The sequence below is a fragment of the Xiphophorus couchianus genome, chromosome 8 (genome assembly GCF_001444195.1).
Source record: "Xiphophorus couchianus chromosome 8, X_couchianus-1.0, whole genome shotgun sequence".
NCBI lineage: Eukaryota > Metazoa > Chordata > Actinopteri > Cyprinodontiformes > Poeciliidae > Xiphophorus > Xiphophorus couchianus.
The window spans coordinates 18229119-18253644 of NC_040235.1; the positions used below are offsets into that span (position 1 = coordinate 18229119).

Sequence of the window (24526 nt, forward strand, 5' to 3'; positions counted from 1 at the left end):
TTTGAATCAGCAAAACGGTTGGACATTTCAGCTAATCCATCAAACACACCGTCTAATCATGTATTTGTTTATTTTCTACATCTGTTTGTTTTGAGTTGAATCAAGTCTAAATCTTGATACTGTATATAGCACTGATGACACTGCCGATCAACCTACGAAGGAACTTTCTCTGTGGGCGTTAAATACTGAATACAGTAGTTTCGTTATTCAAAAAGACAGAAAGCAGATAACAAAACACTGATCTTCGAAGAATAAACTAACTTTACTGCCTTGCTATGCTAATGAAAGTATGCAAATTATTTGAAAGTTCTTGGAAGCCTTCATTGTTATGTACTGATGATACAAGCTATCACACATAAACGTGTGTATTTGCTTTTTTTTAAGTTGAAATCAATTCTCTTGCCCTCGATCTTTATTCAAATCCTAATGCAACCGAATAAGTTTGTCCACAGCTATTAAAGTAATTCATCCAAAATAATACAAGCAGACAATGGTGAAGGTCAACATTTAGTGTCTTTATAAAACAGATTTGCAAAATATAGCCAAGGCTCATTCATTTAAATACACATAAATAGCAAGAAAATACTTTCCCATTTCAGTTCAAATAATTCTTGCACTCATCAGTGCGCAAATCAGAGATGAACATTGCATGAAAAAAATTTGGGCCAAAGTTCCCGCTGAATAGTTGTACCAGAGCAAAAAAACACAAGCATACTCTTGTAGCTAAAGCGGCTGTAGATTAGGCAGATTTGTATGGCATCCAAAGATATACATATTTCTAAATATTAAAACAGAGTTGTATTCAAGTCAGATATCAAAGTACTCATCTTTGGATGAATTTCTCAGTCTGTAAAGAGCAATATACATATATATTCTGTTTTTTTAATAACGATTATTTTACATCATCAGCCACATCACCGTAATTAACACCACCACGGCCAGAGGTTTTATGTACAATAGTGCAGATGAGGAGCTTAAATCAGAACAAGGCAGCGGAAGATAACAACCCATAAATATCCTTAAGTGTCCTGATTTAGTCTTCAAGTGGTTTTATTTGTGATTTTCCTTTTTTTATATATATAAGAAAAAAAATGGACAAACTAATTATGTAAGCTCTGGTTATTTCAACCATGTAAACACAATTATTATGAAAAAAGACTTTTATTGATTCGAACTTAAATTTCCTGCTGTACATCCTTTTTTTTTTTTTAGCAAAAATGCTTGAAATCTGTCAAATCTTGTTTTTCCTCGTTTTGTGGCAGATCTGTGTCGTGTACTGTTTTGCATATAAGGAAACACCATTTTACAGGATTATCAAATGCTTTGGAGATATATGTAAACATTCATGGGTTTGAACAACTATTTCATAACTTAATTGGACCGTATGAAGAAAAAAAAAAACAGCTTTACCACTGCCACATCAGCAGGCTTCACAAAGTTCACTTTTTCCTTTTTATAAAAGGTGCTTTAGCTTCCTGGAGCAGAATAGACACAGAAATTAAAGAGATTTTCTTGTGCTTATTTTTACTCTACAGATTAGAGTTCATTTTGCCGACTCGGGGATGGGTGGAGCACGCTCCAGTCTCATGGTCCATGGGTCAGCGGTTGCAGCGTAAAATGGAGAGTGGGTAAGCATTTCTTCTCCAGCTAGGGCAAAGGCAAACACTCCTCTCTGCCTCAAAGCTCCAGCCTTCTGCTCCCCCGCGACTTGCCTTCCTTCTGCTTGCCGTTCCTCCCTGCTCTCCCTGACCGAGCCGTCCACACTCTTAAACCCTAAACCTCTACCACTGAGGCCGAGGAGCTCCCCCAGTCCGTGGTTCTTAACCCCTTGGTACGCGGGACTCAGCCCATTCTCCTCCACCTGAGCGGCCGACACTGTGGGAGGGCACAGGAAGCCAGCCGTGGGCGCGGACCTCCAGGCCGACGGCTTCCTTCCTCGTCGGGGACGCGAGATGCGACAGCTCTGCCTCTTGATGTGTCGGTGGAGGTGGTCGGAGCGCGTGAAGCTCTTGTAGCAGTGCTCGCACTGGTAGGGACGGACACCAGTGTGGATGCGCAGGTGGTTCTTCAGGTCGTAGTTGTGGACAAACTTGGAGTTACAGTGAAGGCAGATGTAGGGACGCTCACCTGTGTGCTTCCGCATGTGAATCTTCAGTTTGTCCTGCCTGCAAAAGACAAGATGCACTCATAACGAGGGTTGAAAGATAGTGACAAAAATTAGAGGCTGTTGTCCTTTGTCATTTCTAGTGCTTAATTTCTGCTGTGACAAAATTACACCCATGTCCTAGAATAGAAGCGGAAAATACAAAAAGTAGGAGGACATAGTTAACAGAGATAACGCTGATAGAAAGAAAAATGAGTGGAGGGGTTTTCCACTTTGAACTCTTTGATATTTAGATGAGATGAATGTAGAGTAACCTCAATCAGAAAAACATGGCGTACTTTTCCGTTAACCCAGCTGTTTCACAAAAGCATTTAAAGCAGAACATGACTCTGTCAACATGTGGTTTGTTGTTCACATACCTTGTGAATCGCACTTCACAGATTGTGCACATGTAAGGTTTCTCCCCCGTATGCGTCCTCATGTGTCGCGGCAGTTTCCCGGCTCCTTGGATGACTTTGTTGCAGATGGGACACTGTTGCGAGGCTTTGGGTTTCATCTTCCTCTCCTCCTCCAGCTGCCAGGGTGGGAACAGCGCCCCCAGGTGGGATGCTGAGCTCAGGAAGCTCAGGTATGACCTGATGTCTGCCTCGTCCTTGATGTGACTCTCTGACGACGCTGAGCCGGCATTGATGGTGCCTCCCAAACCCGAGCTGACGAATTCTTTCAGGAAGTCGCCTTGGAGCAGACTGGGAGGGACTTCTTCCTTTATTTCCTCCTTGATGATTTCTCTTTTCACAGCTAGATTGAGGGGCCTCGAGGGCTCGAGAAGCGAGGAGGTTGGGAAGGTGTGAGGCAACCGTGTTTGTGGCGAGGATGCAGTGTGGGGATGCGCAGGATTCAGGAGCTGCTGGGGGAAAGATGGGAACTCTGTAGCCCACATAGAGGGGTAGAAGCCAGGCATGAGAGGAGAGAAGTTGGCCCTCCGGTCAAGTGCCGACATCCGGGGATAGAGCCCTTCCTGGAGAAGAGACTCAATGGAGAAATCCTTGAGGGCCCGACTCTCCATACTCTCCTTTAACACAAAAAATGTCAACAGTAAATTTTTCTGTAACGTGACAAACTTGAACACATAAATAGCAAACAGGAGTGTAACAAGTTCTCGGGATATTGAAACTTCACAATATGTCTCGAAGAGATGAGGTTTTCATTAGGAAGCCTACTGAGTCTTTTAGCGGGTGTCTGTTTATTAATATAACTGTAGCACATTATTAAGGCCACAAAATAAAAAAGAAACATAAATGCTTTGCTTTCTATTTTTCAGACGTAGCAATAAGAAAGGCAGTAGTTAGTTCTTGTGTTGATGGTTCTGCCAAATAAGGACTTTTTTAAGGCTAATTACAAAATACTTTCCTCTTTCTTTTACTACCAATACAAAATCAGTATTTTGGGATTTGATAAGAGAATGACATAAAAGTTTGGGATTATGGCATAAATACTGCAGCTAACAAACCATTAGCTGCTAACAAGTGTGCTTTGAATCTTCTTATCAGGGCTAAACTAAAGGGATTATTTTACAGTTTTGTCTGTATACATGTCTCATATTTTGAGTGGGATTCAGGATTGCACCCCTACTGGAAATAGACATACCTGTTTACCCCTGTTGTCTGGAGATTGTGACTGGGACAGTTGGTCCAACTGTCCTTGATAAGTGGAGGTGCTGGGAGGAGAAGAGTCCTCTGTCCCCAGAGGCGTCTGCTCGCCTCTGCTCTCCAACGACTGCATAGATCTCTCACTGACGTTGTCCTCCTCCTCCTCCTGCTCATCCTTCCTGGAGCCCATGTCTTCCTCCTCATCCTCCTCTTCCTCATCTTCCTCCTCGTCCTCTTCATCCTCCTCTTCTTCGTCCTCCTTTCCATCTCTGCCACCTCCTCCACCTCCATCTCCGCTGTCCATGATCTCTAGGCATACGTTGATGATGCAGGGGATCTCGAGCATCTGTGCCGCGGTCAGGATCTCCTTGACGTTGGAGGCGGTCACTGTCAGGGTAGATGTGTAGGCAAACTCGAGAATGGCTGTGAGGGACTCTGGAGCTACAAAGTCGATTTCATACACAGCAGCGACATGATGGGGGTCTCCACCATCTGTGGTTGCAACGGTAAAGAGCTTCTTAAAATACTGGCTACAGGCAGCTAGAACGGAGCGGTGGGTGCGGTACTCCTGGTCACGGACAATGAGGACGACGTCACAGAGCAGCCCGTCTCGCCGCTGCTCATTGAGGCTGCAGAGGACATCGCTGCTGTGGTTTGGGAAAGGGATCCCAATCAGGTCCTCCGCTCTGTGATGAACCATCCTCCTCCCTCTGTGTCTGTTGGAAAAAAAAAAAAAAAACGCAACAAAGTCAGACAAACTGAAACGTTTGAGAAGACATCTGAATGATTTATGCACCTTATAAAAAACCAAATCTGTTCTAATTTAAAACTAAACAGTGGTGGTTTTCACATGAATGGTGAGCCCCTACACACTACATACACTCTCACTCCACTGAGCAAGCTTTTTCTGCCAAAAAAAACTATTTACTCTGAGTTATCAGAAGTATTCATATTGAGTTGATAAAACTGATACAGAGGAATACTAGATTTTATTTACAATATTTTTGATAAAATCTTACCATTACACCATAAAGAGAATTTGCAAGTTTCAAAATTTTACAAATCTGTGTTGAAATCTGCCTTTTAAAGCATCTATCATCATTGCAGAATAAGTCAGTCCAGGATTGACCTGTTGATATATAATTATTTTCATTCTTTTCTCATGTTGTTGTGATCCTAGAGCCAAAGTCGGTATTGAAATGCCTGTTTTTGTGTCAAGAACCTAGAACTATGCAGCTGACCAGTCTGAATATTTAGGATTTTGAACCACAGATGTTCAATTGCAGGCCAAACACACTGCAGGAATAGCCCTTTATTTTGGGACCATGTCATAAGCTCTAAATCATGTGTAAAACAGCGTGTACAGAAAAATATTCTTACATTGTACATACTACAGTGGAGAGCCCATTCCCATTACCTGGACATGAAAACATGTTTTTAGTTTTTATTTTTGCTAAGTTGCCGCCCACCCATGCTGGTGCTATGCTGGGAAAAAAAGCCAAATAACCCTTGTCAAGAACCACCATTGTTTCAGTAAAAATCATTTTAAATAATTTGCTTTGAGTTTTGATTCATCATGTTTTATTTTCTCGCCTCTTTTCAACTTCACTGTAAACCAGACTTCAGCTACATAACGGCATCACAAAAGAAATTGATATGGCTGTAGAAAAAATATATTTAATGCTGAAGTTATTTTTCAGTCACTATAAATAATTTGCATTGCAAACAAAATCAGTGAGTCAACCATTTTGAAGTGGGGGTATATAAATAATCTGAACTGAACTGAATAATTTAAACGTCATCTGCGTAGCAAACTGTCACATATTAAACAGTGATTAATTTGAACACGCTTCATTTGATTTCCTGTTGGCATTTAATGATAAGTCTCGTTTCCTGTTTCTCTCTTCTGAAAGGGCGGCATCGTGAAACTTAATTTTCAGCGAGATGCTTCAACGATTTTGTAGTTTAAATTTTAGTAGTACTTTAGATTTTAAAAAGGTCAAACATTTTTTTAAAGAGTGCTGTGGGTCGGATATGCTCGACCAACACCTGATGTGTTGGGTTTTTGCAAAGGACCTAATAAGGAATGCTGATTAAAACTAATGTTGTTCACGCACTGAGCCACAATCAAGCTTTATTCCTTCTTGCAGTGCTTGTTTGTGTGCCATCTGTGCAGTGCAGGCAACAAGTGGTAAATGCAGCACGCCTCACTTTGAGCAAACATGACATTCTTGGGTAATATTTATTTTTGAAATGTGTTATTACAAATCCTCGTGTGGCAACCGTGAGTTAGGGAAGCCCATCTTCATAAACCATAAAGCACACTTTTCAAAATCTTTTTTTTTTTACTTTGGCTCTGAGAGGCGTGATAAGTGCATGCGAGGTTTCTGCGATAATGTCCATTCTTCTCGTCTTGTGCCTGGAAGATTTGAGCATGGAGCAAACCGATACCTTCATGTGAACAATGCAGTTTGTGACTGGGATGTGGTAAGAAGAGGGGGGAGAGAGCAACAAAAGAGGTCAGATTGTTCTCTAGATACTGTATCCTGTCAAAAATGCTTACTTGCAATCAGTTCTACACTCCTTTGGTGGACGCCTAATAGAGCTTTCTCTGTGAGCCGTAAAACCTCTCCTCCCTTGGTTTGTTTTCCTGGCGTTCCTGAGTTCCTACCTGTTGATTCACTGTGCTGTTGTTTATGCTCAGAGTGATAAAACTTCCTCTGGCAGAGCGCTCGCTCATTCACATCTATGAATAGAGCTCAAACTTAGCCATCCACACTTTGGTGGTCACCAGAGGCATGTGTAGATAAACACTTTGAAGCGGCCCCGAACACCACAGCTGCATTGTTGACTGGCTCTAAACGGGCTAGTGCTGAAGCCACATAAATACACACATGCACCAAAAAAAGTACCTTCACTTTCTTCTCGGTGCAGCTCAGAATCACAATAGAGAAAAATACAAGAAAAAAAAATAAAAGGGAACAAAAACACAGAGAATCCCTAAGTTCACCTGCAGGTACGCAACTTGGATACCAATCTTACATGTAGTTTATTCTTGTCGATCTTGTTGCTTGGTAACTGAAGCCGAGTTCATGCCATTGATACAGTGTGGACATAATTAAAATGTCTGGAGGGGGCGGTGGTGCAGCGTATAGGGCTGCAGACCAGATCTCCTGCCTTGCAGTGCAAGGGAGAACAAAAATGACCAGACACATAGAGGAGGCAAGTAAAATTAAAATAGTACATTAAATATTATTTTGATCTTATTCACATTCTGTATTCATTCTCATTATCTATGAAATTTTTAAAATAACTTTTAAAATACGGCGGTCTTTGTCACTATTTAGATCCAAAGGATGAGTTAAAAGTTTAACGTTTTTAGCTGATTTAATTCATCTGAATTTAGTCTGCAAAAAAAAAAATATTGAAGGCTTTAGCCTGTGTGACCAACCCTAATCGCCTTAAAATTGCATATATACATCACTGTACATCCCATGTTGATATCTTTCACTTTTTCACTAGATTTTTGTTCATCCAGAATTGTTGGAAATGTCTTTCCAATAATATCTTGGATTTGGGGCTTAGCTTATGAAGATCAGAGGATTTCGCAACCTCTGTACATCATTCACAGGCGAAACAGCTTGTCTAAAAGGTGGGAGAATCTCCAGTTAGAGATCAGATGGCCCTAAAAGTTCCCCAACAGGTTGCACAAACACAAGCCGAGGGGCCCCTCCCTGGAGCAGCCTGCCAAGGCAAACAATAGTGCAAAGCTTAGAACAACACGGGAGTGGATAAGAGGGAGAGAGAAAAAGAGTCTGGGACTGGGGAGGGCTCGGGCGCACTTGCCGTCATCCATTTTTTTTCTCGAACCATCCCACCTCGCTCCTGGAACCGTGGGGCCACGTGCTGCTGTTGCCGTTTGCTCTCTCCATGCCCTGGCGAGCGCCACTCCCCTTCGTTCCCACTGTTTGCCTGCCACTAGATGCAGCGTTTGGCTCTCGGTGGCCGGCCCCCTAATTACAGTGTGGAGAGGATCTGAGGAGGATGTGCCACATAGGCAGGGAGGGGAGGAGGGCACAGCGTTCCCACCGCAAGGTCCTGGAGCGACATTTCATCAAGCCAAACAGTCTTAACCCTTTACACACACGCACTTACACACCCCACCCACCCATCCGAGCAGCCAGGGTGGGGACGCCTTGAGAAAGGGCACTGGTAATTACTATGACTCAGAGTCCATTATTTCTTAAAGCAAAGTTAAGATCGTCAACAAAAAAGTCTCAGTGGGTTCTCGTAAGCTTGTAACAAGTGGTCATTAAAGTTGAGACTTTAAATTAATCAATAAAAAAAAACAAAAGTCACATCTTTAACACTTCTGTCGGGATGAGCTTTTCCCAGAATGATAAAATCAAATAAGAAAACACCATGATTTCACTGTATTTGCACAGATGTTTTAGGCAAAGTACATAACATGTCAGTTAAAACAGATAAGTTCAACAAAATTCTACTGCTGCTAAATACAGTAAGATTTGTATTATTGTACTTAAAAATTTTTTGAATTACATTTATTTATTTTGAGTTTGATATGTACCTAAATGTATTCGTATTTTTCAATTTCCTGTTGCTCATTGTAAAGTATAACAGGTACAATAAGATTTTATTATCTGGTAATTAGTTGGGGTATCTGCCCGAGTAGCTAGCCTAAGTTAGCCTAGCCTAACCCTGCTGACTCATCTCTTATTTGTACTTGTAAAACTTTGTTGTTTTCTAACATTTATGGGTGGCACTCCTCAGCTTGAACACTGTGATTGTTAATAGTTTTTTCTTTATTTTGCAAATTAGTTGAATTTGTCGACTGTTTTGGGGAGAAAAAGGTGTAGTAGCTGTTTTTTTTTTTTGAGCCAGGAAACTAGCAATGCAAAGGAATAGATGGGGGAGCTTCAGCACGTCGGTACTTTATGCTTCATGCGACCGGAAAACCCTCAGATCATTCAAGCACGTTCTCTGGCTTCTCTCTAACAGGACTTTAAGCCATAGCAGTGGTGTATGGCAAAATGTTGGTTTTGAAACCTAAATTTTGTGCTATAACTTTATGCGCATGCCTAGTTCGCAGTAATTCTTTTTAAAGCTTTGTAGCAACAGATTTTTCAAAGTAACTGCTTCTAATAAAGGCTTTTCTGTGTCTTTCTCTGCAGCGGCCACGTCTCCTCTCATGCCTCACTCAGTCACCAACACTTTCAACTCAGCACTCCCACCTCAAATTATGTGTCACCTCTATTCGCTGTTGTCTTTCTCCAAGAACTTCATCTGCTTTCCGGGCGCTGACCACCACCTTTTTCTCCTAATCTTCCTCCTCCTCCTCCTCCTCTTCCTCTTTCTGTCCATGCTACAGCTGTATCATCATTATGCCCGGAGTGGAGTTGCTAACTTGTCCCCAGCCCTGACCGCTCAGGCCACAAATCAGCAGCTAATGTCCATCTCGAACCCTCCTTGTCACAAGCAGACACTCATTTGGCCTGTTAGCTACAACAGCCAAAGCCCACTTTAGCCCTGTCAGGCCAGCGCGTACACCTGACCCACATGCTAAATCACCATCAGCCAGAATCCACCCATCACCAACTGGCCATAGCAAACGCCTGCTAAACAGCTGTCACAGACGGACAATTGCCCAGCCAATAATTTGACAGAAACAATTCACCCCCTCATTAAAGAAAGGACACTCATTTAAGCCATTGTGTAAGCCCAGTCCATTATCACCAATAAACAGTGCACCTGTTGCTGCAGGACACAATTCACGCTCCATGCATTTTTTCTTTATTTTTTAATGGGACAGTTTTTGAAACTTTTTCAAATACATGGGGACAATTTTCATGCTTAAGTGCTGTCAATTACAGCAGCAGAGGAAGGTTTATAATGGGATCTGCACTGTAATGAAGACATGTCAGAGACTAGACGTAGTAAACTGGTGTAAAAGTTCACTAGTGGATCAATTTGAACAAAAACATAAGTTACAGAAAATACTTTGTATTGCTTTCTTTAAATTAATTTTAATAGAATAAATGTATGTATATATTTTGAATGCTTATGTTGCCAATTGTCATTATGCCATTTGTTAATTTTATATATATATGTATAAAATCTGATTGATTTACAACTATGTATTCACATTTTTGCTGAATATGTCACTGAATTTGATACATTTTGTGTTCAAGCTTATTTCAGTCTATTTTTTCGTGTATTTTAATTACGTACATTGGATTCTAACCTTTGTCTGCAATGTGTGTGTATATATAAGCACATTTACAACCCATATATTTATATACAGCATATATGAGTTGTAAAGCAAACATGAGCATTAATTTCTACCTCAAAGTTGCAAATGTTTTATTGAAAAAATGAAAGATATATTTATGTACAGTTACAGTAGTTACGCAAGCACAGCATTTTTCTGACACAGATCTGCTACTGTATATTTTTTATCACACTTAATAAGCCTGTCGAGTAAGTGTCTCTTTTTTATATAGTTTCAATTTATGTCATTAACAGTAGTGTTATCTGCTTAACTATGATAAAAACAAACTTGAATGAAGCAAAAGCCAGCGGGTAAAAAGCTTTAATCATGACACTTTTTTTTGTCATTGCTGCATTTTGTGACATGACGTAAGAAGACGATGAGAAGGGGCGTGTAAACAGTAATTTGCAGCTTAAGTTTAAATCCATAACATGTTTTTATTTTGTCCGCACTCCCAAACACCTCCTTTAACTTTACGAATCACCTGAGTATTTATTTTGGATTTCGCCGAGAGAACATCGCCTGAATATGGAAACTGAAATACGTAATTACACCAAATGACCCAAACACACACTTAAAACTTCACTGAAAACTGTTCTGTTTGCCACTTTGCAGATGTGTTATGATGCTAAATCTGCTCTGGTTATTTTCACTCCCTCTTTTTTTTTTTTTTTTTCTTTTTTACAGCTCATGTATTTAAGCTGTAGTGTGAAAAAACTGTGAATCATTGGGTCATTTTTATTGTCCAGTTTCATGCCTTTCTAGAGTAAAGCAGAGCTCCAGCACTCATAAACAGTGAGTAAGGCACATGTGCACGCTGTAACACAATGCACAAGTGTAAGCTTGTCCACCATCATGCTCATGTTGTAACTCCTTGACAAATTAGTATAGACTTTTCCACACACGCACACCCCTGTGCATGGCGCACAAGTCTTGCTTACACATAAATTTACACATGTCTTGATACGCTCTCTGACATTCCACAGCTATCAGCAAGCATCACCCACCTTCTTTCAGCTTTCACGATTCCCCTCACGTGTCTTTGTATTTCCAGACTACTAAGAGGCTCCGCTGCTCCTCACTTGACCTCTCAGCATCCCTCTCTTAAACTGAATTGCAGCTGCCGCGCTTTCTTTCTCTCTTTTTTTGCCCAGCTGTCAAGCAGGTCAGTCCATTCAAAAGCTCCTCGCTCTGGGCACTGATGCCCATTCAGAAAAAAATAAAAATAAGAAGAGGAAAGAGAAGAAGGGGAACAAAACAAACAAAAAAAACACCTCAAGAAAAAAATATCCAGTGGAGGGGAACAGAGCAGTGCATGAACAGAGTGTGAGCGTCGGGGTCTGAAAACGTGTGGAGTTTAGAGTCAGGCTCAGTGTGCGCGCAGCTCATGTAGGACGAGAGCGAGGGAGTGAGAGGAAGGGAGGGAGGGCAGCAGCACTGCGCTGTGGAGATGTCGCACCACTAGTTTTTATAGCAGGGTGGGTAGCTGGAAGATAATAATACCCCATCCTCCTCCACAACACAAGTTTAAGCGCAGTGTGTAATAAGCCCGTGGCGCAGACACCCTCTGATTTAGGTCAGACAAAATGAATTTTTAGTTGTGTTAGAGTGGATTCTGCTGTAAAGGGACCGGGGCAAAGAAACTCGAAGGGGTTGTTTGGGGAGACCGAGGGAGGGTTAAAAAAAGCAGCGGAGAATGAGAGAGAAAAGTTGGACAGCGTCTCGGTGCACCTCTGTTGGCTAGAGTGAAGGAACTACTGCGTCTCGAAGCTGCTTGCTTTCATTTTTAACACCTGTTTTATTTACTCTTCAGCTGCTGCAAACTCTTAAAGTGGAAGTTTTTGCTTTTTGTTATAAATCCAGCATTTAACACTTAACCCCTCTGGGCAAGCGTTAGTTCAAAAACAGGTGGCGAGGTGGTCACCAGACTCCATAAATACTTGGAACAGACTAATTACTGAAAAACATCACAATAAATCAGCCCACTCTGGCATGCTGCAACCTACACACACGGAGAGCGAGACTTCTATAAAACTGGTTGGTTCAGGGAGTTGTGTTAATTTGAAAGGAAATATTACTTAAAAAGCTGAGACTAAATCCGACCACAAACACAAAAACATACCACAGGCAAGAGTGCAGACGTGCATTGTTAAACCGTCAAATAAAACCCAAAGTTTCAAAACCCAGCTCGCAGACGACTGAGCGCTGGATTCCTGTTTTGAGTCAGAAAGCACAGAAACAGGCAGGCAGTTGCTGATCATGCCATCACTTCAGTTTGAGGAGGAGAGGAGGAAGTTACAGCGATAAAGGTGAAAAAGAAAGTAATTGAGCTTAGTGGGGTTTAGTTAAACATCAAAGCTACACAATGCCTTATACTGTAGACGAAGTAACAATCCCTGAATTTTTCCACCTTTTCAATGTATTTTAGTTGGTTTTCATGTGATAGACCACTGCTAGGGGAAAGAAGACTTGTACATAGTTGCATCTTTCCACATTACAAGACTGAAACTTTTACATATTCGACTTTTAGAAAATGGATCAAGCTCAGTCAGACTGACTGGAGAAAATCTGTAAACATAAATTCTCAATTCTTGCCGCTGATTCTGTGTTGGAGTGGGAATTGAACTTTGAGTCATTCTAATCAATAAATATGCTTTAATCTAAACCATCCCTTTAAAGTCTTGCCGGTTTTTTGGATTGTTGTTCCGCTTGTGGGTAAATTCCCTCCAGTCTCTCCTAGTTTTTCTTCCAAGATTCCCCTGCATTTAGTTCCATCCTTCTCATCAGGCTTTTGACCAGCTTTCCCATCCTTGTTGAAAAGAACAATGCCCAGAGCATTATTCTTTCACCACCATGTTTCACTATGGGGTTGGTGTGATCAGGGTGATATGCAGTGTTGATTTTCTGCTACACACAGCTACCATGACAACAATTTATATTTTGATCTTAAAGCTGGAGTATGTAACTTTTACAAAAAATTAGTTTTTTATGCATTTGTTAAAACTACCACCATGGCGTGACAGTATAACATGAGACTGATAATCTGTAAAAAGATCAAGTCCTCCTACTCCTCCCTGTGCTGCTATTGCCGTCTGAAATAATGCACCATTCTGACCAAAAACAACCAATCAAATCCAGGAGAAGCATCTTGACGATATCACTCCACCTTGTGAAATGCGCAAATGGCGGAGAATCAAGTCACTGTTACAGCAAAGCCATTTATCAGCTGTCATTGGTGGCCATGCTAACTAACCTTAGCATTCACGACAGGCTTTGCTGATGGGGAAAAGCTTGATCGAAAAGAGAAAGCTGGGTGATAAGGGGCGATACTGGCATGATTGACAGCGCTAAGACCCGCCTCCAGGCTCTGATTGTTGATTTTTAGTTAGCTTGGGAGAAAGCAGAGTAGCTCAATTAGATTTTTTCCACATTATCTGTCTCATAATGTCTCATATACTGTCACAACGTAGTGGCAGTTTCAACAAATATATATATATATATAAAAAAAAAAGTTTGTAACTTTTTTATAAAAGTTACAAACTGCAGCTGTATCTGTCTCCTATAGTTATTTTCCGTAAACTGAAGCATTTCACTAAAGGCCAGAGTTGTCAAGTTGATAACTAGCTGTGGATCTCTGCAGCTCCTCCAAAGTTACCACGAACTTGCTCTCCTTGCACAGTCTGTCAGTTGTTCAATGCTATTTATATTTTAGTTCATTGTCCCTCATTATATTGTTTTTTGTAATCTCCAACTAACCTCTGAGACCTTCAGAGAATAATTGTTTATACTGAGATTAAGTTACACATAGGTGGACCTCAGTGGCTACTAAAGGCAGTTGATTCTACCAAATTTGATTTAGGAATATCAGACTAAAAGGGCCTAAATACACCACCATATTTTATTGTCCTTTTGCTTCACAATTACGCACTATTTTGTGTTTTAACTCTATAAATATATATATTTTTGGACTAGAAAAAAAACATAGTTCTGCTGTAGTTTGAGTTTCCATTGTGTCAAAGTTTGTTTCTTATGGTGAGGAACTGCAGAGAAAGAAATAGGGCAAATGTTTCATAGCCAAGCCAAATCTTATGACAAAGCACATTCACACAATCTGAAGCAGTCATTGGGCTTTCCTGTGTGACATCATTAAACCGCACCCTGTGTAGTACTCCTCTTTTTTTCTTTTTACATTTTAGAGATATATGTAACACATCAAGCTAATGTAACCATCAGCACAAGCTAAAAAAAACAAACCCAAAACAAACATTTCAAAGTATTGGCTCAGGATTTCCACTCAGAGAGACAGGACACACTCTAAGCCATTGTTTTCTTTGTGGCTGCTGCATTTACAAATCTTCTAAAATACTTCAAACCATCCATACAGTATAACCAACAATCATTCTGTAAAAGCTGTCAGTTTCTGCCATAAACCTTGACTAGCCAAGCAGAAATCAGAATGAGTGTACATCAGGCTGCCATGCCCACTTCCCCCTACCGAGGAAAACATGGACCAAAGCAAACCACAGCCTGGGCCGATGGTGGTTTACACTGTTTTGTACAGGGTGAGAGTTGAGGGCAGCTCACATTGGCATCCAGTATATACAAACAGGGTTAGCCACAAACTGCTCGTAGCCCAGCCAGACAGCCAGAAAAATAAGAGTTAGCCATCCTATAAGGGCAACTATCTGCTCTAAATGGAGCACAGCTACAGTAAAAAATATCAGAAAAGGCAAGACTCCTAATTTTTTTATTATTTCTTTTAAAATGTGAGTGAAATCTGAAACAGTTATTGAAAAGAACGATTTTCTCCTTGTGTTCTCATCTGGTGTCGACTTAATTCTCATAAATACATGCGTCTTCATGTGATTAGAGTCACAAGACATGAGGACTCAAAGGGCTGAGTAAGAGTCATCTGTTTTGTCTGAGTCTGACTGATTGAGTGGCCTCTCAGCGTACCTGTTTACCGCCACCTGCTGCTCCCAGCAGGACACACGTACCATGCCACCAGATTGCCGCTTTGGAGAAGGAACGGGGTGTGAAAGAAGCAGCTTAACATAAAGTCAGGGAGGCTCTGGTGCCATTCTTTGCTTTACTGTACTCTACTATAAAACGTCAAGATTAAACCGTCTAGAACAGAAAGGTATCCTAAATGCGACTGAAAATGTGGCTGAGTATTTTGAAAAACAATTCACAATTTCTCAATATTGTGAGGCTTGTAGATTGTCAATGTCTACAGGCCTCTTATATCAGAATTCTGTAGATTTATGCATAAGATATAAAACGGGCGACAACCTTATGGTAAAAATAAAGGTCCAAATTCTCCTGAAAATGGACATGGAAAATTATGCTACAGTAATTTTTAATGTTCTAGGTGTAAATAAAATGTTAAAGACGGTTCAAAATGTCAACTCTAAATCAGTTTTGTTTGTTGCTTCAGTTGGAGATGATTTTGATGCACCGCTGATTTTTTGTCTATTGTAACCAGTTAATGCATCACTTGAAGTTAAATTTTTGGATTCCCTACTTTAGTGGACTAATGAGCTGCTAAGAATTGAATTTCGCCCTGGAGATGGCAAAGTTTATAATGTGTGTATGTGTATGCATAATGTGTGTGAATAATGAAGTCTGTACTCTGTAGACCTACATGCTTAGATATCTGCACAGACACCAATCTGACCAAAACAACACATTTGGTACTCTTGATTTCTTACCAATTAATTTTGTAACCGGAATGATGATTAATAATTATTCTTCTGACTTCAACTAAAGTAATTTGAATTTAACCTATGACATTTTTTTTAGTCATTTCGACCTTAAACCCCACTAAGATTTAGTCTTCACCCACAACTACTTTTTTTTTTGTCTTTTTGGAGTTTTGTGCAGGAGGATTTGCATATCCTCACCAACAAGGTATTCTACTTTTTCTTAGAATAGATCAGACACTCAGATATTTCTGACATATTACTGTACATTTTGCAAAGGGTTTAGTTGAACTAGTCCATGTAGAGAAGCTGATGGGTAAAATCATGGTGGTGGGAGTAAAATGTTGACGTGAAATCAACAAAGAGATCAATGACAAATACTTTTTTTTCCCGCTGATGAACACTCAGTTTTCTCATTGCCCTTTATGAAACACACTCTTAATGTGAGTGCATTCTACCCTAACCTATTTAAAAAGAGGATATCAATTACTAAAACCCCCCTAGACAGGATGTTGATTGGTCTTTAAATGGAATCGAGCACCTACACACCTGGTAGACTGTTTCTCTTTTCATCACAATTCAGTGGGTTTACAAAGGAAGTCAAGTGGGTCATCAAAGCAGGATATGCTACCCTTTCTTAAGACATAAATGAACAATATTTTTCTCTGTTGCTAATGAGTAACCTACTTGTATCAACAAGCTCCAGGGCAAGTTTCCTTTTGCCACTTCACACATCCAAATTCTAAACAAATAATAATGTGCTAACGTACTTAATCCCTGCAAATCATTTAATTTCTCTTAGGTACTATTTGAATTATTGGTGAGCTAAATTTTACTGCAGCTACAGCTGCAAATCTTTTAGAAAATGTCTCCATTAGCTTCACACATAGAGATTCTGATCAGCTTTCCTTTCCCTTGTCAAAACAAGCATGCATGTTGCTGCTGCTACCTTGTTTCATGGTGAGAATGGTGCATTCAGTGATATTCATGGTTAATTTTACACCCCACACAGCATTTTCATGACAGCAAAAAAAAAAAAAAAAATCCAACCATCTATGTGTTCTTTATGGGTTATTTCAGAAGCAGTGGCAGATTAACACCACCAAACCAACTTGTGACCTTTACCCTTGTGTTTCTGAGGCCAGGTGCGGTCGAGTGTGGGAGAGAGGCAGGAAAAGGAGGCAGTCAGCAGAGAGATATAGCATCATATAAACCCCCAACTCCCCACTCAGCCTTCAAAAGTCCAAGGACAGAGACTGATTCTCAGGTGAATTGTAACTTGAACAAAAAGGGATTTGTGTAAACATACTGTCGTCTCAGTGAAGTCATTAAAACTAACCTCGGAGCATGCCATTCGGATGAGTGAGGTTAGGGTGTTTCCTTTCTGTTGACCTGTCTGTTTGTGCTTAACTTTCTCCTGTTGTGTCTCATTTTTCAAACACCCTAATCAGCTTTGGAAGCTTTGCCAAATGGGAGGTAAACTACGCATCCTGCACATTGGGAACTGTGAGTACCAAGACAGGCAAAGTTACAGTGTTACACAGCTGGGGCTGAGTGAGTTCTTGTAAATCCATTGTTGTGAAGCCGAATAACTTTCTTACAGTAAAAAAAACAAAAAACGACTATTGATAAAGTTTTAAGAGATTTTTTTTCCGTATTTGTTAGGATATTTCCATATCCTAACAAATATGGAAATTTATTCTGAACTATTTATCCAAATCTCCGAACTGCAAACAAAATGTTAGAGGAGTCAAACTTCTTTCTACCACTTGGAAGATTAAACTTTGCAATGCATTTCAGTTGTTGTGTTCAGCTGATTGGCCTGGTGTCAACATTTGTGTGTGTGCGCGGGTAAGTGTGTGCTGTGAGGGTCGTCAGGTGAATGAGGACAACTCCTTATGGTGATAACGAGAAGGAGGCCAGCCTTGGTGGGACAGCCTCTGTCTGCCCTCGGGTAGTGTGTGTGCGTGCGTCTGTGTATGCTTGTGTACGTGTGTATGTGTCAGCAGGAGAGCCCTCGGGCACTCTGACACCTCCTAATTAAAACCAGTCAGGCTGCAGGGCAGGGGAGACAGATGCCTGTCATGAAAACACACTCACACACACATACACTTTCACGAGGCGGCGGACCTCGTTGAACCACATGCAGGCTTACAAACACACAACTGTGATGTGTAGGTCAGTTATTTTTGGATGCAAAGTCACTTGCATCCCACCCACTCAGATATTAAAACAGGTAACTAAATTGTTTCTGACAAAGACGCAAAAAAAGAGAGAAGTGGTCGAATTAACAAATCTGCTGATCATCTGAGACAAAGGAAATCATAATGTGCAGAAATGTTTTATGGTCAATCATTTCAACAGTCATCTTGAGGTTAAATCAACAAATTATACCAATATTCTCTCATTTATTTGATTTCCATCTGAACCCCTTTGGATTATTTTAGGCATGTTCACCAATGACAATGCATCAAGCAGGATTTTCACTCATACAATCCCTCGTATGCCATCATCATGACCCGTGGTGGCTTCCATGTTGACACCCGTGTCTCTCTCCCACAGCAGCGAATGAGACATAATTGTGCTTCATGTCTGTTACCTGCATACTCTGTCACATTTTATCTCCGTTCCCACATGTACGAGTCGGAGCTGCAGGCGGCCACGTATAGTTCTTAGCAGGCTAACTGCTGTTTGTCTGGGGTGGGTGGGTGGATCAAGGCACGCTGCTCTCCCTTTTTCTCTCCCAGTGATTAGATAGCATAAGCAGGCCAGCTAGCCTAACCCACACACTCATGTCTCTAAAACTGCCATCCAGCCCTGTTTTCTCTCTCACTGCCTCTCACATGCAGGTGGGTGGACCCACTTATTCAACCCAGATCTTGCTTTTACACATTATGAAATCGTGTCTTTTTTCCCCTCTCTCTCTTTCTTTCTTGTTTGTTTCTCCTTAACTCTCTCATGCCGAATGACATTCGACTCCGTGTTTCCTGCATGTCTTTGTGCATTCTACAGCAGAGCTTTAATTTTCTAATTTACCAGATGATTATTTCATCTGACTGCCAAGCTGAGAATTATGTCTCTTTGTACTTGTCTCTAGGTTGAAGCTAGGTGGGTTGCCACTGGTGACAGGGCCCTATTTTGTATTATCTAGGTAACATTCAGGAAACACCCACAATTTGTATGTACAAATGCTTCATTTCTCAACCGCATTATGAATTGTGGCTGTCACTGACATTTCTGAAGTAGAAACCAAAGACTTGCGCGTTTCTGAGATCACTTTGACCTCTTTAATGATCACAAAAACCACCGTAAGACGCATTATGACTCTGATGTTATAATATAGATTCAAAGAAAATGGAAAAACTTGTCAGTTGTTAATGAGGTATACCTGATTTGTTTTTTGTGAACTTTGTTTACTGAAATTCAACAAATATTAAATAGAGTTTGTTTGATGGGGTTCATTAAGTCATAAAGTTTGATGGGGTTTAGTAATTGCTGAAAAGAGATCTAAACACAAACATTCTTATTTATGGTACATTGCAAACATATCCTTAAACTTCTTCATGTTTTTCTACTTCACAATGACTAATTTTAATGGATGTATTGGATCAACATGAAGGGTTACAAAGTGAAATAAAAATTCTTGTAGAGCCATGTTTTGGTGCCCTTCAGCAAACAGTTGCATGTGTTTTCCTGAATGTTTTTGCAAGTTTTGAATTTTGAGAAGAAAAGTTCACCCATGCATCTTTGTACACTAGCTCAGGCTTAGTATGAAGCAAAGCCTCTGTGGAGAGTTTTCTAAGTTTTCAGGATTTTGCCACATACTCTCAACTGAATGTGAATTTACTACTCTCAGCCGTGAACATACTTTCACATTGTAGCTCAAAGTTTAAAAGATCAGAGGACGTCAATTTCTGATTTTGGCATCATTTTCATTTCACTTTGCTTGGTCTTATATGTCGAAATTTGCATGTGTAACAGAGAGATAAGAAGTCTCAGGGGGTGTGAATACTTTTTCAAGGCACTGGGAAAAAAAAGAGCTGCGGGTGTAAAGAATGATGCAAGCTGTAAATGGAAGAAAGGTGGAGGATTTAAAAGCGGCGGAGAAAAAGCGGGAGTGTTGACCTCTGCGAGCGGCTGCCTCCCGTGGCTGCTTTGTCGTTAGAGCCAAGCGCTGTGTTTCGTGAGGAACGCAAAAAAGTACACAAATCCCACAGAAGGAGCTTTTTTGGCAAGGCTCTGGCCTCACACCCACGGCAGCCTCTTCAAGCCTCCTCCCATCCCCTATTCATCTGTGAGGGGCGGCTTACTCACCCAGCCCAACTCCACACAACAAAACCTGGACCTCGATCCTACGGAGGGGGGCGGACGAGCGCACACGCTCACAGACATGGCTGCCATTTTATTGTAGACATGCAAACACACAGACACTTGTTTCAAACTGAACATGCAAAAGCTTTTTCTTTCTTTTTTTTTTTGTCTTTCAATTTGTATTAAGTGTATCTGGTTTTTGACAGCTGCCGTTATCAGATCTGTCATCGGAGGTCAGGATTAGATTGAGCATGCCGGTGTAAACGCTGTTACATGGACGTGCCCACACGCTGTCAGGTGGGAAGAAGGCGTGTGGACTCATTCACGCTCTTAGCATCACAATGAACGCGTTAGGAAAAATTTTGCAGTCATGAAGCCACATCCTCATTCATTAAACATGCACAACCCTTTAAAGAACTGGTTGTTGATTGCAAAACATACAAAACGTAAACATTGCCATTTTTGTGTGTGTGCAAAATTAAGGGTTTTAAAAAGGCATTTGTTCCCTTACAATTCTCTATTGTCTCATTATTATTATAATGTTTTTTCTTCTTTCATATCATCCATTAAACAAATTTAAATATCAGACAAGAATAACGTGAGTAGCTTCAAATGATGATTTACCTATTAAGGATAGAAAAGATATTTAAACAGAAAAAGCTAATTGTCCCTTTAATCTCAAAGTTGCAGAATTGTTTTTAATTTAGCCACATTCGAGGGTTTTCAAACATGAAAGGCCTGTCTAGCTACTACATCTCAGTCAGATTTAAGTCAGAGATTTGATTAACATCAAAACCTTCACTTTCTTTGATTTTAAAGCATTCAGAGGCAACGTTGTTGGTGTACTATGGAACTTCTGCATGAGACAAGTTCGCTTAGGTTTAAGGTAACGAACACTGTGAGTAGAGTCCTAACTGTACTCTCCGTTAGTATAGTGCTGAGTATCCCCGTCTGTCACGCGGGAGACCGGGGTTCGATTCCCCGACGGGGAGTGAAGTTTGTTTCAGGTCCCTCTTGAAAATGAGATCTAGATCCTGAGATCCTTTTTTAAATAAAGGAATATCCAATGAGCAGACATTCTCCCTTAGGATTATCAGTCAGTGGGCAGAATTTATGGTTCCATCAATTTTGTTATGCCCATCCAGGTCCTGAATCCAGATGTATCAGGATGCATAAGTTCCAAAAAGGTATTTTATTGCATCATCATTTCTCAAAATATTATCCCAAAACTCTTGGTGATTTTCTATATGTTTTCTGGCAAACATAATTTGGGCTTTGTGCTCTTTTTGCTCGGCAGTCGTCTCATTCTTAATGTTGAATAACAAAGAATGACTTTCACTGAGGTGAATGAGGCCTGCAGGGCTTTAGATTTAGTTCTAGGTTATTTTGTGACCTTGTAGATGAGTCGTCAACGTCTCCGGAGTGATTTTGGTTGGCTGGTCACTCTCAGTGTACCATTCCATGTTTTCTCTGATTGTAGATAATGGCTCACACTGTGGGTAGAGTCCTAAAGCATTAGAAAAAAGTTTGTGGCCCTTTCCTGAGAGAGGTCAGTAACTGTTTCTCATCTGTTTTTTTTTTTAATTTCATTTTTAGATGGGGTTCATGTTGTCTTACTTTTCTCTCTCTTGTAACCTACTTCATGTTGTTGGACAGGTTCTATTTAAGGAACTTCTTGGTTTTACACATCTGGTGGTAATTAGCTAGCACAGTTTAACTAAGCTTTCCAAAACTTTAGGAGTAACAAAAGTTAATTCATGGCTTTAAAAGCATAACTAATAAGTTTATTTTCTGTTATTCTTTTTTTACATTTGGCGTTATAGGGTTAAACCTCTCGGTTAAGAGTTTTTTTGGTTCTCAGGTTTACAGACTCATGTGGTCGCTTCCTTCAAAGAGTCAGTAAATTAAGAGCGCAGCATTAAACTGCACCGCGTTCCACAGGCGGGACTGTACAAACACGAATGAAATCTGCCTCTGGTGATGTTTGCTAAACACACCGACGTAAGAGAGGCCCCGCAACAAAAGACTCCAGAGGATCAGGTTCAATTCAGATAATCCTGGAGGGAGAAAGAGGCAGACAGAGGGCTGTAGTCAAGGGTGTGTGCATGTGAAGAGAAGAGGTGTGGTGGAGTCTGTTTGTTTGTTTTTTCTCCATCTCACCCTCACTGCAACAGGAAGAGGGTTCTATAATTTCTGTGTGTTTTTTGTTTCTTCAATGTATTAATGATGAACACTGATAAGGCTGATAGCATATGTGTCTTTTTAGTATAAATGTATTTACATAAAAGTGCTTTTAATTATCAGAATTGCATGTTGTCATTCTGTTCTGCATTGCAACCCATTCAAAATCAAGTTTATTCTCAGATCTTTATTCCTTTTCTCTTTGTCTGTTTTCAAAATATATAAAAAAAGTGATGTTAATGTGGTTTGCATGGTGCGAAACTGCATTAAACCACAGTTGACTGTTTTTAGATCAGTGTTGGGAGCTGATTAAGCTTGTGAACAACTGCAGTTTGATTGCAAAAGGTTCTAAGCATTGATTGAAGTGTGTTTCAAATGACTGAAAAGTTAAATTAACCACTTGAGTCTAATTTATTCTCAACAGAATGATCAAACTTGGAGTTGCCTCTCTGCAACCCGCAGTCGAGCAGACGTGACATATAGTGCTATCACCCTTAAAGGTTAATTCATGTTGTTTCATGGGGAATCACAGGAAGAGTGAAATAATTTTGACTTTCACACCTCTGCCCCCTCATCTGCTGCACAGAGTGCCTGATCTGAAGCAAAGATTAATGTAAACTGTAGGCGCATTTCATCTAACAGCATAAATAGAGTCCGCAAAGGACAGATGTTCCCCTCAGTGCGTCTTGTCGGCTGTTACAACCTTATCAGTGAGACACTCTTGTGCTGTGGCGCATCTACACACAAGTCAGAATCAAGGCTGACAAGAATACGAAGCATCATAAATCTTTCTGCTGTTTTACAAGCTGCTGAATTGATAAGTTGAAGCAAGAACTAAAAAAAAAAATTGTTATGGTTCCAGCCTTGTCATGCTTTCACTTGCTTCCTCTCTGAGAGGTTTTCACCTCTCGCACATCTGTTGCAAAATATCTGCTGGAAAACATCTGGATTACACTGCTGGACACACATTTTTTTTATATCTTCTTTTTGTTTTCTTAACGAGAGACTTGAAGCCACTTGCAACACAAAATAGCAACACAAACCAGGATAAAGTCAGCCCTCGTTCTGATGCATGCTTGAGGATTTCTTTTTTGAAACAGAAAGAAAATATAAGCCTCTCATTATATGTTTTTTAAAGAATGTAGGAAATAGCTGTGTTACAGTGAAAACAAATGCAGAAAAGAAAAGAGTGAATCAGAAAGAAGTCACTGACCTTTAAGGAAGGAAAGTTTTGATTTCAGTTCCTCTTTTGGTGCGCTCTCTCCCTGTCAGGAAACTCAACTCTGGCAGACTTGTGAAAGTGAGAGCGGCCGAGGTAGACACTTAAAAATTTGCTCTGAAGGTGTGTCGGTGATTTGAGGGGAGTGAAAAGGTACCGTTTTCACAGTTATCTAAGAAACGCAACAAAACAAAACTGCTACACCCACCCAGCCTGAGCCAACACCCCTCCCTCCTTCTAAACCAAAAGTATTTGGCAGCGCTCCCTTCAAGTCCACCTGTGCTTAGGGGAGGGGAGTGACACACTCTACCACTCCTGGGCCAAGCCTAAAAACCTGCAAACCTGCTTGTGAACTTGGACTGAATTTTAAGGTTATGCCCAGAGAATGGGCAGGGGAGGGGAGAGGGATGGGCTGCTGATCTGAAGCTAGAAATAAAGCTAAAGCCCAAGACATCAGCACAGATAGAAACAGGACACACACATTTATCAATTTATAAACAGAAAAAACACAGAAGAACAAGGCTGCAGAACAAAATCAGTTGAATGGATTTTAACAGAAGGTTTATGTTGAGCCTCAAATAAAATACATATCAGAGATAAATGAGGGGAGAGAAAGAAAATTTGAGTCGTAAAAGTCAGTGACGGCGTGTAAGATTCTTTGGGTGTGTTCATTTTTGTGCCAGCTTGTATACCTGGTGAGTTACAGGAAGTATTGTTCTGGTGAAAGGGAGAACAATGCTGCATAATGAGGATTTAATGATGAAAACGACCAGATTTCAAACTGTTAAATTAATAATGAAACATACAGTATAGTTGCAAGGCATGATTTGGTTGAACTCTTGCTTTACAAAATAAATAAAAATATTCAACAGTGCAAAAAACAATTTGCCATGTGTTCTCTTCCTGTATTTTTTCCAAGTCCAGGCAAAGCCTTCGAAAACTTAAGTAACTGTGAAAACGTAAATAACTGTTTTTTTTTTTACTGTTTCAATCAACAATCAAAAGTTGTGAAAACCACTTTACTTTTTGTCAGTCGTTAAAGTCATCAGTACACAAGTATGCTGTTATAAA

At 40.4% G+C, this 24526-nt stretch overlaps 1 protein-coding gene across 2 annotated transcripts; it reads right to left on the minus strand.

The window, feature by feature from the left end:
• Nucleotides 1-494: 494 nt before the first annotated feature.
• Nucleotides 495-23651, minus strand: zbtb7c (zinc finger and BTB domain containing 7C). 2 transcript variants are annotated; one of them, XM_028025973.1, is made up of 4 exons: nt 23450-23651; nt 3752-4469; nt 2524-3176; nt 495-2165 (listed from the first exon to the last, which is right to left on the minus strand). In XM_028025973.1, the coding sequence occupies exons 2-4, from the start codon at nt 4451-4453 to the stop codon at nt 1544-1546; spliced, it is 1977 nt and encodes a 658-aa protein (XP_027881774.1). In that variant the 5' UTR covers nt 4454-4469; nt 23450-23651; the 3' UTR covers nt 495-1543. The 2 variants fall into 2 exon arrangements, with proteins under 2 accessions (XP_027881774.1, XP_027881775.1); XM_028025974.1 differs by lacking the exon at nt 23450-23651 and adding an exon at nt 11050-11488.
• Between the last annotated feature and the right edge of the window lie 875 nt (nt 23652-24526).

Coding starts and splice junctions, on each gene's coding strand:
- zbtb7c (XM_028025973.1), bottom strand. CDS start 4,453: ATGGTTCATCACAGAGCGGAGGACCTGATTGGGATCCCTTTCCCAAAC. Junction 3,177..3,751: donor CAGACAACAGGGGTAAACAG/GTATGTCTATTT, acceptor TTTGTGTTAAAG/GAGAGTATGGAGAGTCGGGC. Junction 2,166..2,523: donor TGTGAAGTGCGATTCACAAG/GTATGTGAACAA, acceptor TGTCTTTTGCAG/GCAGGACAAACTGAAGATTC.